The sequence below is a fragment of the Falco biarmicus genome, chromosome 7 (genome assembly GCF_023638135.1).
Source record: "Falco biarmicus isolate bFalBia1 chromosome 7, bFalBia1.pri, whole genome shotgun sequence".
In the NCBI taxonomy this organism is placed as follows: domain Eukaryota; kingdom Metazoa; phylum Chordata; class Aves; order Falconiformes; family Falconidae; genus Falco; species Falco biarmicus.
This window is the reverse complement of record NC_079294.1, coordinates 47368484-47387992: the sequence shown is the minus strand read 5'-3', so window position 1 is coordinate 47387992 and position 19509 is coordinate 47368484. Positions and strand designations below refer to the sequence as shown.

The 19509-nt window shown below is 43.0% G+C and overlaps 1 protein-coding gene across 1 annotated transcript in view; it reads right to left on the bottom strand.

Moving 5' to 3' along the window:
* The window catches only part of MDGA2 (MAM domain containing glycosylphosphatidylinositol anchor 2), a 394454-nt gene that overhangs the window by 155761 nt on the left and 219184 nt on the right, over positions 1-19509 (bottom strand). The window contains exon 6 of the mRNA XM_056347493.1: positions 9751-10020. Within this exon, the coding sequence (XP_056203468.1) occupies positions 9751-10020 (270 nt within the window). The remainder of the gene's footprint in view (positions 1-9750; positions 10021-19509) is intronic.

Sequence of the window (19509 nt, the reverse complement as noted above, 5' to 3'; positions counted from 1 at the left end):
ATTAAGTTGTCAAGCATCTTCTACTAGAGCATCTCCAAACTTTTTAATATCAAGTAATTATTTGGCACTTACAAGACCAGATGCATTCACATTTTCAATTTAAATGCAAATACTATGGAAAGATTTCAGGTTTTGTCTCTATTTTTATAAATGCTTCTAATTTTTAAAAGAAAAGAATTTATTATTCTGGAGATGCCATTTGGCAGGTGTGTTTTTTACGTGTGCTCTAGTTAATTAGCTCCTATTTCTTCCACTGCTTTTCTTTTGAAGGAAGGGGAGGTGTATACCTCTTCATAATGAAGAAGATTTCAGTTTGCAAGTTATTCAGTATATGATCCAATAAGGGGATGAAGCACTGATCAAAGTATGCAAAACACAGCGTGGTTTATCTTTTTAACTGCTTTTAGAAGTAAATATTTAAGAGAAATAAGCATCATTAGAAGAGCAAAGACATATAGATAGGTAGAAATATTCAGGTGGGAAGGGAGCTCAGGAGGTTTCTAGCCCAACCTGCTGCTCAAAGCAGGGCCAGATGTGAGCTCAGACCAGGGTGTTCAGGGCTTAGAAACCTCCAGAGATGGAGACTGCACAACCTTCTGCCTGTGGTCCCCTGCTTGTGAAAACCAGGAGTCACCCCAGTGGGCTCACACCAGTATAAAGCTGATCTGGGGACAGAAACTGTGATGTCCTACCAAGGACATCTCTGATTTTAAGCAGATGCAGATAATGACTGAAACACATCAAGGAGGGGGGTACACGAAGGTGAAATAGCAAAAAAAAAAAAACAAAACAAAAAAAACCAAACCTGGTCAATAAGCAGTGGCGTAAATTGGCAGCTGGCATTTAGTACTTTTTGAAACCCTAAGCAGAAGAAAGGGGAAAAACCCCAAAATATTTCCTATGCTACAAAACCCCACACTGTTATAGCTTGCCACAACAAGATACTGCATGCAATCCTGGCCAGACCTGTGGGCTCGGGGCTGCCCCATCCCACAGACTGCCCATCTCACAGGCAAACAGGACCTTCACAAGTCTCATCACAAGCCAGACAAGATTTGGGATATAAATTAGACAATCCAGAGAGGTTGACACAATCCCCAGCGGGCTGTGCACTTGCCAAACAAATTATAAATCCTCTGAACATTACAGCTGGGTGTTTTCCAGGGCCAATGCCTTTATAAAGATTAATTATTGTGCCAAGGCTGTAAAAAAAAAAAAAAAAAAAAAAAAAAGACTTGCTGAGTTTTCCTGGATGCCCCAAAGTAATGTATTACAAAACTTCCCTCTTCTCTTTGCCCACACACTGCCAGTGAAACTCAGCACATAGTACTTGCTTTTCTTCTAAAACCTAGAGGAAACCCCCAGTTTCCAAGGCTTCCACACTGGATTGTTCCCATCTCCTGCTTCTTGTGTGGCTCAAGAGCTTTATTAGACTGCAGGATTTCATTAGAGCCTGGCTTTATTCCAACATGGGATGCATTTCCTTGCCACAGTTTGTTTTTATTCTGCAGTTCAATGCCTCAAAAATTAATTGGGAACCCATAAAACTCCCCAAAATGACTTGTCAGACTGGGCAGAGACCTACCAATCTCATTCACAGTTGCCTGATGTAATACAAGTAAGTACCTAAAAAGACATTTCAAGGTCACCAAAACATCTTGGTAACATCAGAACAAAACATTGTGCACTGTATTTTTTTTTTCTCTTCTCTTCCTCTCCCTTCAAGATGAGACAAAAATTCAAAAAAACCCTCATTTTTCTCTGCCAAAATGATGTTAAGACTACACAGATCTCATCACGTATTAATCAGCCAAGATCTAGTACAATATTAAACTATGACACCACACCCCTGACAAAATAATTCATCATGCGTTAGTAGTTAATAATTTTTAGCCAACCAACAGTAAGGTTCATTTTTTTCCTTGCCCCCAGAGAAGAAAGAACGTGGCTACCTGAAGCAGGCACAATGCAAAGGTCAGAAGGAGAGAGATGAAATGAAACCGCTTGCAATCTCTTCTGATACATCTTTATAGATATGTGGTGCCCAACAGGCACCACATGATGTTTTGCAGAGCAGAAAACATATTTAAAAATAAAATTTCTGCACAAAAAAAAATAATTCTGGGAAGTCCTAATGAAAGGGCAGAAGAATCAATAAACCATCTACATTTTTATATGGAACTGTTTTATGAACTTGTCTGTGATACACTCCAGCCTGGGAGAGAGAGCACATGACTGAGACTGCTATTGCAGATAATAAAAATAAATGGACTTATTAAACTCTGAAGCTCAACTTTTTTACACATTCATTCTCAGAGTTGTAAACTTTTAGGACAGCGTACTGGTAACTTATGACTGTAGCAACACGCTGGATGTGCTGTAAGATCAGGTTTTCTAGGCTGAAATCTCCACATTGAAATCCCATTCACAGGGTGCATCTCGATGGAAGAATCAGAATTGGCTGGCTTTTCCTTTTTTTTTTTTTTTTTTTTTTTCTTTTTACTAAACTGTACTCGTCTTTAAAAGCTGGAAGACGTCCCAGGGAGATGCCTGCAGCTCCCACAGGTGGGCCAGGAGGGCTGGCATGGGGTGGGAGATCAGGCCAGTGCCCAGCCTCCCATTTACAGAGAATTTTTCATCCTCATCCAGTGCATGGGTCTCTCCCAAAGCACATTTGCAAACATTTTTGAAAGGTCCATTTAAATCCCACACTGGAAGAAGTTAGTTTGTTCTGTCCAACAAGACACAGCAGACACTAAGCAAGGTGGTAAGTGCTGCTTCAACAAAGAGTTAAGTAAATTGCTTATGATTATGATAAAAAAAAAATACACATTGGTGTAATGCAAGAGAGAGGACAGGGAGAGCCCCTGGCAGGGTGAAGGTGCCCAGCTGCCACAGTGCTTGAGCAAAGGCAAAGCCCAGCCCTCCATCCCAGCACAGCATTCACAGCATCACAGCATGGTCAGGGATGGAAGGGACCTCTGGAGACCATCTAGTTCAACCTCCTGCTAAAGCAGATTCTCCCAGAGCAGGCTGCACAGAGCTTGTCTGATGCCACTCCACAGCAAAGCTGCTTTCAAAGGATGGCAAACCCACCACAGGCATGTTCTGATGGGTATGAGAGAGGATCTCCATGTCAGAGCAGTGACATATGGGAAGAGACTCCTGGGAAGAGCTGGGAGGGTGCTGGAAGCAAGCTATCGAAATCGCAGGTGGTGTTGGTCAGTTTACAATAAAAAGATTATACAGGAGGTGAGATGAGTAGAAGTAGATGCCTGAGATAAAGACAGCTGGACTTGATGACCCAGGAGGGCCCTTCCAGTTCTATTCCAGAATACCAACTCCAAAACCTTGGCACTTTTGTGAAATCCACCTTGCTTTCTACTCTGCCCCAAGGAAACCAAAACCATCAATGTCTACCGAAAGCCAGCGCAGGGGCTGCTAGATTTCCACCCGACAGAAGCACCCCGGGGAGCTCAGCCCTGCCAGCCTCCCGCAGGCCGCAGCACCCACGGCCGCGCAGCAGCACGCACGACCCCTGCGCAGTGCCTCCTTAGGAAGTCAGCAGCGGTCGCCACCCCTGCATGGTGTAGCAGTGCCCGTTTTATGTGTATGGATATTTGCCAAGACCTTCGTCTTTCTCCAGCCATGAAATAAGCACTAGTATAATCAGTCTGCTGTGAGACCTTCCCAGAATACAGAGAGGGAAAAGAAGGAGGGGGTGGGGGTGGGGAAAAGGTCCTTGTGCTAGCTGCACAGAAAACCCAACATTTTAGACTTGGCACACTGGAGCCAGCATCCCTGACCAGCGCTCCCACGATCACAGATGATGCCAGCTACGGATCATGCATGTCAGACGGACACATGGCTGGGCCACTGGCCAGCATCCAGCAGCTGCACAGATGCCAGGGTGACCCGCCGGGTGATGACTGTCACGGATGCTGCCAAAACCCTATTTCCACCTATTTGGATGGAACTTGTGAGACTTGCCTCTGTTCTGGCACTCGGCATCAGCCCCTGGGAGCTCTGCTCACATTTCAATTAACAGCATTTGGGAATCTTTGCGGGGTGACAGCAGAGGTGCTGATGTGTAACCAGACAGACTTATTTTTATCCTCTACTTCATGCAACTGCTCTCAACCAACATGGGAAATTCCTAAGAAAAAAAAGCTCTGGGATAAACAGAGCTGTTGCAAGAAAGCAGAAGGGTAAGCAGGTTTGCGAGAATAGACATCAGTAATACCAGATTACAGGACTTTTAATCTTTTTTTTTAAATCTACTACAAAAGCAACAAAATTTTCATTCATTTCACAATCTGTGCCTTTTCTATTCCCCCCCCCCCCCCCCCGCCTTCTTTTTAGGAGTCACTACTACACAGTTCACATACAGTTTTTAAAGTCGTAATGGAATAGGTACTTCCAGTAATCTTGGCCTTAAAATGCATTTCCCCAGAGTGCTTTTTATTCAGAAAAACTTTTGTGCTAATGTTGAGCACAGGTCATTATTTTATATTTAAACTGACAGGGAATACCACCCCTTTGAAAAATTAAAGCCCAACACTATGTTTCTGCTTCACAGAAGAGAAAAGTGACACAGTCAGAATCAAATGGCACTAAAAAAATTTTGGAGCTACAATGCAAGAGATGAAGTGATCTATTTAAAGAAGATGATGAGGAAAGTTGCTGATGAGGCAACATATCCAAGTTGGTGCACACTGACACCCTGCCAGTTCATTTCAGTGCTCTACACTTTAAGACCTGTGAAACATTTCTCTGGCTCTACCCGCTTCCCAATCTGATGCACAGGTCTCCCTCAAAGATGCTACCCAGCATTTTTGCTTTCTTACTGGATGGAGGAGCCACCTTACGTTCTTCATCATCAAAAGCTTTTAACTCTTCATTGACAGACCGGTACCTACAGAGAGGTTTTCTTTTCATTTTCTCCTTTGCAGTGTCTTTGGATTATTTGTTCTTCCATGCTCTCGTAATTCTGAGTACCCAGTCTGAGTCATGTTGAAAATGTGTAATTTTCCAGAAGCTGTAGACATTTGATTATTCTGATTCCTGCCTCTTTTGACACTTCCAACTGTCACCCGAAATCTGTATGGTATTGTGATGATCATGCTTTTATGTAGTATCTTAAGGATTACAAGGCCAATACTACCATTGCTCTAATGCCTTTTGCTTCCCTCCCCAAATATGCATTGAAAAGAGAATTTTAAAGGAATAAAACAACCTCCAACAGCAACATCTAAAAGATCCTCAGGCTAGAGGTGTTTCCTGGGACATGGGATAAGCTGGATGAACAACTTCCCATGGTAGATCAGGGCAAAGAACTGAGCCTGGGGGCACGTCCCAGGGGAGGTCTCCAAATACCAAGCTCCTGGCAATAATGGGATGCCCTGTCTGCCCAGCTGTGCATGCCTGGGACACGCAGAAATATCCACAGCACCATGTGTGCTGGCTTAAGGGCCGTGAGTCAGCAAGGTTTTGCGTTTGATTTTAACACAAATGTGTGTGTGTCTTTCCTCATTTGAATTAAACAAAATATCCATAGGAAGACTGATCATCATTTACCTCTACTTGAGACCAACAGGAGCATACAGAGACACATTCATAATGAAAGCAAATCAACAGAAATATTTTGGGTGGGAAAGAACTCTGAAAGAAGTGCAACAGCCTTTCCCCATGTTAGCCTTTATGATAAATGATTTCCATTGCATCAGAATAACACTTTTTCACTCTGCCATGGAAAAGTCAGAAAAACAGAACATCCTCCAAGCGAGCACAGCAAAAACCACACACATCAGGCATGGAGGTTTTTGAGAACTTTGTTTATCCAAGGGGTGTGTTAGATTTGCTACTTGAGACACCTCTTCTATTTTTTTTTTTTTTCAAGAGAAGGATTAAAACCATCAAATTTCACTAGAATGACAGGAGCCAAGATTCCCATGGAGCTTCCTCTGCTTTCTAATGGTTTTGCCTAGAAATATGTTACAGGAAACTATTCTAATCATCAGTCTGAGAGCAGGATGTGAAGATGCCACTGATGAGAACACCCACCAATACTCAAATGCTAGCAGACTTACAATCATTTAAAGAACTCATTAATCTAAAGAAAATACTTAGAAAGAAACTTTTGTAATTAGGATTGGTGAGCAGCCAGCTTTGCTAAAATGAGGGAGCATTTCTTCTTTCTCTGGTTTGACCCATGACACTTTGATGGATGACAATGCCTTTGATGGAATGAAATATGTTGCAATAACTTTGGGTACAGTTAAGCTGATAACTGCGTTCTTTAAAACAGCTGCATTTCACAGGCTTCCTCACTAAGATTCCAGCAGGTAAACAGCACACAGTCACTGATTTGCCTCTGCTGAGCTCCTGTTCAAAGCAAATGGAGGAAATGAAAGCTGTTGCACTATGTCTGTACCTCTTAGGGAACGGCACTGTGGTACTCAATTTCTCTTTATCATCTCAGTAAAACCTTCATTAACATTATCTGACGGCTGAAAGGGAAAGGCATAACACAACAGCTCAGCAGAATGGAGAAAAAGGGAGCAGAGCTTGCGGCTTCTGACTTGCTTAAGAAAGGAGCACCCTTAAAACAAGGACATTGTTTTATCTGAAATTATTAATTTAACTGCTTAAGTAGGCAGCGTATGAGAGTCTCTTCCCTCAGCCGCTGTGTGCAATGCCAGTTGTTTTGCAAGGGATCTGTGTTCATCCAAACTGAGGAGCAAGCACCCAGCATGATTTTGTTGGAAGGATTTACAATTCCTTTTAAGTTATAAGGTCAAAAGGGAAGAAAAAAAATTTAAAACCACAATAATCCCAAGAGAGTTATGACTAAATGGGTTCCTCGCCACAATGGCAGCTTTAGTCTGTTCTTTATTCTAAGAACAAACATCTCCTTCTGTGCCAAAGCTCACTGGAAGGGGAGGAAATCAAGTAACAGTGGGAAAACAGAGAACATTAAATGTTTATGCATATTAGGAGGCTTCCAGATAAATTCTGGGAGCTAACAAATGAAAAGCAATGCACTGAGATCATTAGTGGCACCTGCTATCCCAGCACTCCTTCAGCAGCACACAGCAACTGCAGAAACTTAGTTATTTACAACCTGCAGAAGCAGAGAACACACATTACGAGTTATTTACACCCTGGAGAAACAGAGAACACATTACACAGCACTTCCACGTGGGCACATTTTGCACCATCTATCAGGTGATATATATTCTGCCAAGCCATCATATCTGGTCATTTTGCCATTTCACTATATTTATCCCCACTTTTTAAGGGTCTCTAAAAAGATTGATGGAGGAGCACAGAGCTGACCTAAATACACCTCGGTGCAACGTCACCACCTCAGTGCCTGAATCCACTCTTGAAACACCGCATCACCTGTTGCCTCTATTGCTTACTGATCACATAATTTCTGACTTTAAAAAAGGATAAATTAGTTTTGTTACTCTTATTTACTTTTATTTGTTTCTTTTTGAAGGATTCTCTCTGGGTTTAGATTTTTTTTTAATCTTATTCAATGTGTGACGGTCATATGATATCATTCACAATGGGTTGGAAGTCAGGTGTGGTAGGTAGTCACAGACTTGGGTAGTCACCCACAAAAATAGCCAGAAAAATAATCAAGAGCTGCTGAAGGTAAGGTAGCATCCATGGAATGAAGCATTTAAAATAAAGGCAAGTTCAGATAAACACACAGTGAAATTTAGTGAATTTTAAAGGGAAAAAAATTCATCTGAGCCCTGATGATGATCTGAGACAATGCTGCATTTCTTTCTGGGCAAGATTAGGGGATTATTGTCTAATCCTGAGATTGGTAGTCCACCTAACAGGAGACGCGAATTCCATTTACTAAATGCTTCTCCTGCAAGGCTTAGATGCTATTTCAAATAAATACTCTCTTCTCCTCAGCTTCTCTGTGGAAAATCCTGATACACAACAACAACAACAAAAAAATTAAATAGAGAGAAGCAATAATCTACAGACAAAATACTAAGAAATATATACACTGAGTAAAATCAAAACTCTGATACAAATTTTTTTCATACTTCACTCCTGAACTCAACATCACTTTTAGAAAAGATAAATCAACCAAGTCTGGAACAAAGTTGTTGTGGTTTTTTTTCCTAAAAGACAGTTCTGCCCCTTTAACAGAAATAATAAGGGGGAAATAATAGCAGGTAGCAGTATGTTGGAGCTAGAAGGGAGCTGTGCTTCATTTACTTAATGGGTTGTTCCTCGTTGTGGTCCCTTCTCAGAATTAGCAGTGCCGCACAGCAGAGAGGAAAAAAGAAAAGCATCACCTCAAATGCTTTAATGATATTTTGTTCAACATCTTGTAGCTCCTAGGCATCTCATAGGCATGGTCTTCTATAAATAAAAATGTGAGGGCACATTATTATTATGCTATGACTCATGAAATTTGTGTCTGCGGGGAGCTAGGGGCTTTGGCTTTTCCTCTGGGCTCTCCGGTGCTGTCTGCTGGGTCAATTAAAATATTGAGATTTCTTTTCACACAAAGCCTCTCCTCTCCCTTGGCTTATTCCAAGTGTGTGTTTCACTCGCGTCTCCCCTTCACAACCTCATCATCATTGTAAATCACAGCAAATTAATGTTGATGCTATGTTCCTGAAACAAGACTGCTTTTGCCTCTTGACAACAAAACCCCTAAGCTAAATGTCAAAAATTCAAATGGAAATACAATACTTCAAATAAATCTGTGGACATCTCCTGATAAAACTCCTGCAGACCTAGGCTGATGCAATGCTCTCTGCCTGACCCCCAGAACAGAAATAGCTTCCAATCCCTCGTCCTGCTGAAGAGCATGATATGTTGGGCAATAAGAAGGGAACAGGGGTTATGGCTCTCATAAAATATTCACACCACTGGCACTTTACACAGCAGTTTCTCCTGAGTATGATTAATCACATGCTATTATTTAAAGTTCCTATAGTGTGGGAGTTTATGTTTCACTACCATTCAGAGATTAGATTATAGAAAATTAGTTTCAGATGAACTGTTTGGTTCAGGTAGATTAATCCACTTTGATGATGCCTATCAGCCAATCGAACTCCTTCTTCAAACCAACTGCCCAGCTCCCTGGGGTTATCCAGAAGGCGATAAACAACCAGGGAGAGCTTCTCTCCACCTGGCAGTAATTGTTCTGCAAGCACTCTTCTCTTACTTTTATCCAAGACAGACATTTATCCTGCTATTTAGTGTAATTAAAGCATAGGTACTAATCTAAAGCTCCTACCCAGGGAGCAGTCGTCTGATGGCAGCAGATTCACAGCATGCATAACAACCTTAATTTCAATAACACGTTCAAGCTGATGAGGAGGAAGAAAAGGGCGAAGTAGGTAATGACATCTCCAGGAGCTCAGGATGCATTCACTGCCAAGACAGTGCGTGCAGGGGGTCAGCACAGGTAATGCCCACAAGACACGGTGTCCTTCGGCGATTGTTTGTCTCCAGTCTGGATGGGAGAGCTGCTGCATCTTCACAACTCGAAGCAGCACCACGCCACCCTTGTTCCAGCTCAGGGGTTTGAGCCCAGTGTGAGAGCCACTGGCTATTTGAGGCCAGCACTAATTCATCTCACACATCAGTAGAAATGACCAGAAACACATCTGGAATACCTACAGGACACCACTATTGCTATCCTGTCAGATCCGGATTCAATTAATCTTCCAAGATAAAGGTCAGTAGTTTGCCAGCTCGACTTACCTCTTACAATGATGTTGGTGGACTTTTTAGCAGGATTTCCAACATTGTTGTTGGCGATGCAACTGTACGTGCCGGCATCTTCTGACGTGATGGCAGGTATCGTTAAAGTGCCACCATTCAGGACTGTCTTCTCGGGAAGGATGCCGGCAGACCTCACCCACGTCAGGCTCGGGGCTGGCTCCCCTCCTGTCGTCACACAGACTAAGGTGATCGCTTCTCCAGGGTTCACCACTATCGGGTCATCCACAAGAAGCTTAATTGAAGGAGATGCTGCAAAACACAAGCAGAAGAGAAAGGTGTAGCAGGGTGATGTCTGTGGTGTGGCTCTGTCCTGACAAGGACGCTCAAGCCAAGGGAGATCAGCAAAGGCATGTCAGCTACAGCGCTCTTCACACAACTCTGTGCCCCCTGAGGAGGGTGCCCCCTGTCCTGATGCCCCACCCCCACCCCGAAACCACATCCTGCTCAGCCATCATCTTCCTTGCTGTCAAACCACAGACAAGGATGGATGTATGAATGCCCCTGTGGCTGTGCTTGGGAAGTAAGGGGTAATGTATGGGGCTGGTGCCAGCACACCAGATTTTAAACCCTGGAAGAAAGGAATTAGTAACAATCTTCTTATTTGGGACGGAAAGCATGTTGTTCACTTCAAATTAGATCCAACCCACTGAAACCCAGCCCTCTTAAGCCACCCCCCTCCCTTGTGACCTGGCTGCCAACTGAGGTGAATTTGTAGAGTTTGAGTTGGGTCTGTTGAATCAGGAAGAGCCATCTTCCCTGCAACAACATCTCCTGGCACACAGAGAAACTGAAGAATCCAGCACAGCTGCTTTTCTTTCCCTTATAAGCTGTGCAACCTGCAGCTCAGCACCAGAGACAGTGTGGCCACAGCTCCATCTCCTCACAGACATGCCCGAGAGGTACAGACCTGGGTCCCTACTAATTTCCATCCAGTATCCCATGACCAGCTGCTGAGGCTTTGTTTGGGCAGGACCACCAAACCAGCTGAGCTACATCGCAGCACAGGCTCACAGAAAGATGATGCTACTCTCAGAAAGGAGAAACAAGTGATTAAATTTCACTCTCTCTTCTTGCCTCTTCCATTAAATATTTGCATATAATGCAAGAAGAGAAACAGAAATGCTCGGTGTGAAGGGACAGAGCAGGGCAATTCATTTTAGATGCTGGAATTTAAAATCACAATCTGAGCTGTGACATCCCCTGTCATTTGCGTTGAGGAATCCACCCTTGCTGGATTCAGGCTTTGCTTGAAGGCATACTCTAAACTGCAGAAGACATACGCCAATACGTAAATACATACTGCTGGTACAGAAAAACCAGCAATACTAAACACAGACATAAAGTTGAAGGATTGAAATTCTGGGCAAAGAATGCCAGAAATCGTGACAATGAAAAATGAAAGGGAATAAAAATGTTACATCCAAAAATCTTATCACTATCTTCATTATTACAGAGATATATTCTTGTGTGTTCTGCTTTATCTATGAATCTTATTTCAATATTAAAGGAATACACACTAATCACTGAACGCAAATACAAAAGTCAACTATAAAATAAGAGTTTTCTTTATTTGTAGTTCACCCAAGAGGAATTAGCTTTCTCTGCATTCAGAAGCCAAAGCACAGAAATGGGAAACAGATCATTTATACCTGTCCTAATACACAGAGAACAGACAACCCGTTCCCTGCCAGGGAAACGCTTCTAAGAGGGCAGGAGAGCAGAGGTTTACAAGCAAGGCCCCTTCTTCCAGCTCCTCTCACCTTGTGAACCCTGCAGAAACTTCCCAGCATGAATTCCTGGGTTCACGTGACCAACTTAAAGGTGAAGAAACTGGGTGCGTGGCTAAAAATACAGAAAACAAGTCAGCACTGCACACTAACTCTGTCAGTGCCTCCTTGCTCACATCCTCTGACCTCTTATCCATCAGCTGATGAATCCCTGGTTTGGGATTAGAGGTATGAAACTGGGCAGTATGTCATGCTTCATGCTTCAGTAGATTTTGCTGGGGTGAAGGTGGCAGAAGCAGGGATCCAGGTACCTGCTGTGCAGCTAGAACTGAGCTCCAGACCCGTAGGGTCATTGCCAGCCACGGGGTAGCACTCAGCTGGCCCCTCTTTCTCCTTCCGTCCCTCCCTCCCTCCCGAGTTTAATGATTTTTCCTAAACCATTCTGCCAAGGAGCTGCTCTCTGCTCTCACTAAACATCAAGTCATGATGCGGGGAACAAGAGAAAAACAAATAATGCTTCAAAACTTAGAACAAAAGATGAAAGCTCCAACAATGTCAACCCAGCCTGGTGGTGCTGTTTAGCATAATGGCCTCGTAATCCTCCGGATGAAAGGGGGCCCTTTGCCACCCTTCAGGTAGAGAGACAAAGGTAGCAGCTGATGTGATAAAAATACTGTGATACATCCCTTTCATCACAGCATTCGAAACAATAAGTACACGAAAATTACGGTTTGCATACAGCAATAGCTCTTTACTTACAGCACACATTTCACTTAACTACAGCCTACCCCCTAGACAAACAGAAACAAAAATTCAGCAGTACTCTCAGCTGCTACTGTTAGAAGCCTGATTTACACCAAAGAATATTAAGAAATTCAGAAGGGTTGTTAATAGTTTTCAGCAAATGAAAGTCAGTGTAGTATATAAAGGGTCAAATACCTACTATGAATAGAAAATTAATCCACAGCAACAACAAGCCATGGTTTTGGTATTTCTTAGCTTGAAATCCTTTACATAATCCACAACATATCACAACACACTAATAACACAGAACCTCTTATTTTCAGCTTTATGGTGCAAATGAGGATAGAATTGGGTCTACTGCACTGTTTGGCTGATTTATTGTCATACACATTATTATGTGTATTTATTTTACATGTGTAATATGTAAAATATGTATATTATCGGCATATACAACATGCACATTGCCAGATTCTGGCCTTGGAATGGAAAGAATTGAATTTTCCTGGTGGTCACTTGGACTTCGTTCTTCTACCGCTGAAGCATGCTCAGCCCCACCACCAGCCCCACACTGACAGCGCAACCTCCACTCGCTATGCAATCAACATTGACCCGTCCTCCTTCCAGCCAGGGATGGAGAAAGGTGGTGGTCAACACCCACCTGCTCATGTGCCAAACACAAGCTGGAGACCCGTGGTTTCTCATCACAGCTCGGACTGGCTGTTTCAGTAAGGAACGGGGAGACAGAAAGAGAGAAGCAGGGAGAGTTAGACAGGGAATGAAGGAGGCAAATGGCAAAAAATCCGAAATGGTCGACAACCCCAGCAATGTTCTCAGACATGGTGGTGTGGCAGAAGCTTTAGCTTTAATTTAGAGAGTGCTTGTGTTCACTTCTCTACATCAACCTGGACCTAAATGTGGAAACAAATGGAGCTAAATCACAAGTTTAGTCATCTGCTGGAAGACCTGTATTAATTGACTTGGGTTAATTAAAAGCATGTAGGTCTTCTGCTGGTCTGCTTTACTGGATAGCTCCCCTGTTTGATTCCATCCAGAAATGCTTCCCCTTCCCAAACTGGAGGCACACCTCTAACTGGTCCCCACAGCATGCTGCAGCAATGCAGCTGCAAACAGCTGCCTCTCCACACAGACTGGGAATGCAAAGCTGTAGCACAGAAAGGAGCAATGAAAGCACAATGACAAAACCCCATCTAACAGTAGGGACAGTAAGCCCTGGACTGGGATGGTTGGTGCTGCTGGAGAATTTCTCTAGATTTTCTGTGAAAACAGCTGTTAAGACAAAAGGTTTAGGACTAGCTCCTCTTTGAGCCAGGGAAATGGAGCTCACTGTCGCATGAGATCTCCCCCTGTTCTAGTTTCGATGACAGCAAGAGGTACTGCCAAAAGGCAATTCCTCTTATCTACCTTGAACTATCTTCCAGCAAGAATCTTCCCCTGTGGTATCCATCCCTCTGCAGACTCCAGGCAGAGCCCAAAGATTAGTTTAATCTAGACAGGTAAGATTTGGATGGCAGAAGATGGGTGACTGGGTGACATCAATCCTACCTTTAGGATGAGGATTTACAAATTCATCAGGAGCCTATAGATGGGAAGAGGCAGAAAGTGCCGTTTTTAACAACACACATGCCAACCTTACATTGATCTCAGTGTTTCTCAAACCCACTTACATCCTTGCACTTTCAGAAAACTGAAGCTTTGACCTAATGCTCACTTTAAAATGGATTTCTTCTATTTATTTATAAACTTTTGGGGCAAAACACATACAGAATAAATCTGAACTGTGTAATTCATCACCACACTTTTTTTTTTTTTTTGGTCTAGCATGATTAAAAAATGGAGTAGGCATTTATAAAGATGACAAGATGATCCAGAGCAATTATAATAGTGGATGATTATATCAAAATATTGTTGAAGGATTATTAAAACTCATGCTTCAGGGTATAAAATGTATCCTTTTCTGGAATGGGAGGGCAGACTATCACATATCTGTCTACTGCACACTTTTTATGCACTTTTTTGAAATGTCTCCTGCTGGTTCTTGTTCAAGACAGACAGGATCTGATTCAAAAGGACACGCATGTGTTTATACATCCTTTGCATTTGCAAAGCAGCCAAGCATGACTGAACCCCAGCTATGAGACCACAATGCGGTCCCAGCATCTCAAGCTGTGATATTTTTTAGACAGCAGGAAATCACAGAACTGAGTCAGAAAGAAGAGGAGATAAAGACTTGTCCAAAAGATCTAACTCTTATTAAAATGACACTATTGTAAAAGCTGCTACACGCAATTGTGTGTTCCTGGTGCAAGTTTGGAATACACTGGGTTTGCCTTTTCTATGTATATTGCTTTGGGGAGTCAGGTTTCAGCCTCCAAGGTACAAATGGTTTCACCCAACGGCTCCCCTCACCAACTGTGGGAGCAGGCATCAAAGTGTGAGCCGAGCTCCCGTCCACTTCTACAACCCAGCTTGCTCTCCTGAAACAAGGCTGGAGCCAGTGCTGACATTCTGCTTGTTCATTTTTCAAAAAGCACAGAAAGGTAACCTAAGCTCTCTGAGGCTCGTGAAGACCCTCACATCCTTACAAACAAGCCTCCACATGGTCCCAACCGAGGTCATTCAAAAAGACACATATCGTAGTGACAGTAAGCCAAGCCAAGTTTTGCCTCCAATCTTGATTTTATGATTTAAGTTTTACAAAATCTGGTTTCACCAAGCAAGGTACTTTGCTGGTCACCGCTTTCACACAGGAATCTTCTTGTATGAAAGTCACTTCAAAAGCAAGGTGCTCCAAGGGCCCCAGAACTTAGCAGGTAGCTGAGCAATTGAAAGAAAAGATGCACAACTACACCAGCCCAGAATTTTCCTCTGCTAAGCAGCTGCTTCCTGGCATAAGAACAAGCTCCTCAGTTTCTGCTTAAATCTTGAAGAGAATCCCACAAAATTCAACAGAAGGGGTTAATTCAGAGATACATTTTATTATTTTCTGCTGCTGTATTCTTCTGCATTTGGTCTAATCTCGCATTATGTCATTTGTGTATTTTTGCTGCCTTCCTTCTTATTCATCTCCTCTCCTTAACAGGCTGAATTTTTTAAGGAAAACAGTCTGCAGGTTTTCAGTGTTTAGCCCCAGAGCTCCACCTATTCATACCATGAAACCCTGGGTCACGGTGGTTTGGGTCACGGAGACACGCTGACACACAGACGTGGATACAGGACCGATATCCTCAATTTCACATAGAGTGGAAGACATTTTATGGTTTTAAGTTCAGTACCAGTTTGGAAAATTAAGCATCAGAGCCAACACAGCTGCACAATACCAGAACTGATGGAGATGCAGGAGCTGCTCATGTATGAAATCTGATAAATTTATACAGAACTCCTAATGCAACAAAAATATCCCTGTCAAAAGGAGTCAGTACTAAATGGAGTGTATCACCACCCCCAAAGCCACTTCCAAAGCTTCACCCTGGCTGAGGTCTCTCTGAGATGACCACCAGCCATTAGGATCAACTAGACAAATGCTGGGCCACGCAGGTTTGGCAAGCAAAGCATCTCCCAGCCAGAACCTTCATCCGGGCACTGGCAGAGACTCAGCCAGGCAACCTGCCCAGTGGAAACTTTCTCTCAACTCTCTGATAGGAATAATAAAATTCATTATCAAATAATAGCAAGCTTTGGTAAATATTTCCATGGGTGAGTGCATGGAACAAGCTTTCCAAACATCGTATTTAGATATCGTAATGAGAATGGCTCAGTGTTCAAAAGAGCTCTGCTTCTTTACTGCCTTTTAGAAGTAGGGGTTCCTGAGCGCCAGCCCCACATTTCAAAGTCATGGTTGGTTTGCCAGGGGACAAAGACAGCCGCAGTGCCACTGCGAGCTCTTCCCCGCAAAGAACAAGGCACTACTCATGACGAGGGAAACTGTTCAGGTCCCCATTCATATTGCAGCTGCATCCTTTTTAAAGGGACTTCAATTCAGAAGTTTTCGTGTGCAAGTATTGCTTCTGCATCCAATGTATTTCCTAGGCCCGTAGAGCCTGGCTGTGAACCCAATAGTGCGTACGACAAAGTGCTATTGGAAGCACACCGGGTCACCACACACAGCCCTGCGAGGCAAGCCACTGCAGAGAATTTAAATCAGAACTGCATCCATATTTATTTTTTTTTACCTAGTACTAACATGTGCACCCAAGTTAGACACTGATGCCATACAGATGGAGGTTAACTATAAAATGTGGCTACAACATATACCAATCCTCACGGAGTAATAAAATAGCATGCAAAGCCACACTGGTTTTGATTAACAACTGGGGCAAAAGTTTCTCAGAGCCAGCACAAAGCCAGCAGTCATTAAGTTATCATTAACACTCTAAGATACATGCTTAACAATGCCACTTCACCAAGCACCTTCGACATAACAACCCGGCTCCACAATAAAATGCTTCTAGATGAAACAGAGGTGCCACAGCATCATTGGCAGGGAGGCTGGAAACATCTTCTAATCAATGATCCGATACAGATGTTCACTGAAGTTGAAAGGAGCAGAGTCTGTACTGCTGCCTGGGATGCGTATTTGAGACAGATACCGTTGTGGAACGAAAAAGATATCTGTCATTGCTGTAGCATACAGAAAAAATCTGATGCCAACGTGTGTTATAATTACAGTGAGACAAATATATGTATTTAGACTGGGTATATGGTATTGAGAACATGTCACAATTGGCTTTAGGGATTACTGGAAATGCAAAAGAAAACTAGTACTTTAATAGCAATATCAAAGTAGAGGCAGAAAGTCATGTCCTTGACAGCTCACTCATCTATGATGAATAAAAATGAAAGGACATTATTTCCTCCTGTTTTGTGAATTATTTTATATGCAGAACTGAAGTGACAGAACATAATTGAATTATACTTTCATATATACGTCTCGCTGTGTGTATGCATCTGTTTCATTTACAACCGTGATTTCTTGCAGGAATACAATGCATGTACTCCAAGCTATACACATTATGAATAGTCCCTTTCAAGTCAGAGCAAAACCAGAGAACATTTGAGGTCCCTGCTAGGCTGGAAGTATCATTTCTGTACTTATTTACTCAGTAAAGTTCAAGAAAGAATAGGTTATAATTCCCAGCTGAGGTCCAGATTTTGAATTAGAGGTTAAAAATAAAAAATTGATCACACAGCCACAGCATGCTGCAATATGGTTGATCCTTTCTTTTCATCAATAGTCCTTAAAAAAACCAAACCACCACCACCACCACCCACCACCCCCAAAAAAAGCCTCCAAACCCAAAACCCACAACAACAAAAAAGCACACCAAAAAAAAAAACCCAAAACTGAATATACCAATGGAAATTATTTTTATACACCCATCCTCTCTGCTTTACCCCCCCTGCTGCTACTGAGAAAGCTTAATCTTCTGACTGTTATCTGACAGTCCTACTTGTTGATCTGACAAAAGAAACTCTTCTAGGCAGAAATGCCAGCACATACTGAACCAGTCAGGATAAAATAATCAGGTGGGCCAAATTATCAAGCAAACATGCACCTACATGTGCCAGCAGTTCATCTGTTCTCTCAGGACATGCAAACTTAGCTGCGGACTCTGCTGGAAAGGGGCAATGCTTCCCAGGGCAGTTCACTTTTTGTCTTGGCAATGAGTTGGCAAAAAAGCCAAGGGAGAAAAATTATGCAGAGACAGTTAAACATGAGCTCTTTGCAGGCTTAGGAGCAGAATTCATCACAGAATCGCAGGATGGTTGAGGTTGAAGGCACTTCCAGAGGGCATCTGTCCAACCAGCTGCTCAAGCAGGGTCCCCTACTGCACGTTGCCCAGGGCTGTGTCCAGATGTTTTTTGACTGTCTCTGAGGATGGAGACTCCACCTCTCTGGACAGCCTTTGCCAGTGCTCAATCATTGTAAAATCACTGTAAAAACATGTCTTTGTAAAGTCACTGTCAAGCAGTGACGGGTCACGTGGAGCTCTTAACTTCAGTGGTGTCTGTTCAGGTGCCACATGCAATCCATGTGGAGAAGAGCACCAAAATACTCCAGCTGTAACGACTTCCAGTTCTAAAAAATGTTGTGTTTACATACAGAAACCAGATAAGTTTGCCATATAGCTTAACCATTTTTTTAATATTTTTTAACGTATTCTTTTTCCCATATAATTTTCATTGTCTTTAAAATTCCAGTGCTTCCAGGGGCACAGGAAAAAGCAAAGTTCTCAAATCCCCATTCTTTCAAGCACGTGTCCCTTTTTGACTTCATACACGGCATTTCTGAAGTAATATATGCTCAGCTTTATGCTGACACACAGGGTGAATTCTCACCTTTGCAAAAGCACCCAGACCTGTTCTAACACAAAGGGGTGGCTCCCCCCACCCAGGGCAGCTGCCCCCCACCATTGCCAGAGCCACCCATTAGTGCTGTAACCTCAGACTGGGGGGGGGGTGTCCCCCATGTAGCAGCAGGAACTGCTCATTCTGATTATGCTACCTGGTCAGAGATTAAAAAATCCTCATATTTTCCAGTTTCCCCTGAGCCTGCCACCAAAATAGAGAGGCTTAAAAGTTGAGTAATGTGCAGGAACATTTTGTCTGGGCATACAATCAAAACTGGACAATTATGAGGCTGCAGGGGAAGCAGAGAGGGGAGTTAGAGGAAAGAAATAAAGCAAAGTATAAGATTGTATTTAACAAGTTCCATTTTCACCTGGACTCGGTCTTTATGTGTTCACGTATACGTGAACGAGCTGGCTTGGAGCACCAGCCCAGGTACCCTTAGCTCACTCCCGGTGCTCTCTCTCCATTCTCAATAGCCTTTTTTTTTTTATTCTTCTTCCTCCAACTTTTTCTGAAATCCTCTTTTTTTTAACCAATGGGGATGCAGCTTTGATGACTCATCTCTTTATTCCCGATTTGCCTGGCTGCTTTTCATCCAGCAGCAGCAGCACTTTGATGACTCGCACTTTGCTCGTGTTGCCGTTCACGCACAGATGTGGCATTGATAGCTCCAACAGGGAGGAAGGGAGGCGGATACGTTTGCTATTCAGAGCACTTCCTCGGTGGTTACGCTCTGGAGATGACTACAATAGCTCACAGCTCCCACACTGTATGAACTATTCATTCTGTGGACATTTTATCAAGAGGGTATGAAGGGAAAGCAGGATCCTCCCTTTAGCAGCAGAGCAGTGTTAAATCAGCTTAACCCAATCATGGAACTGTCCCCTTCATCACTATG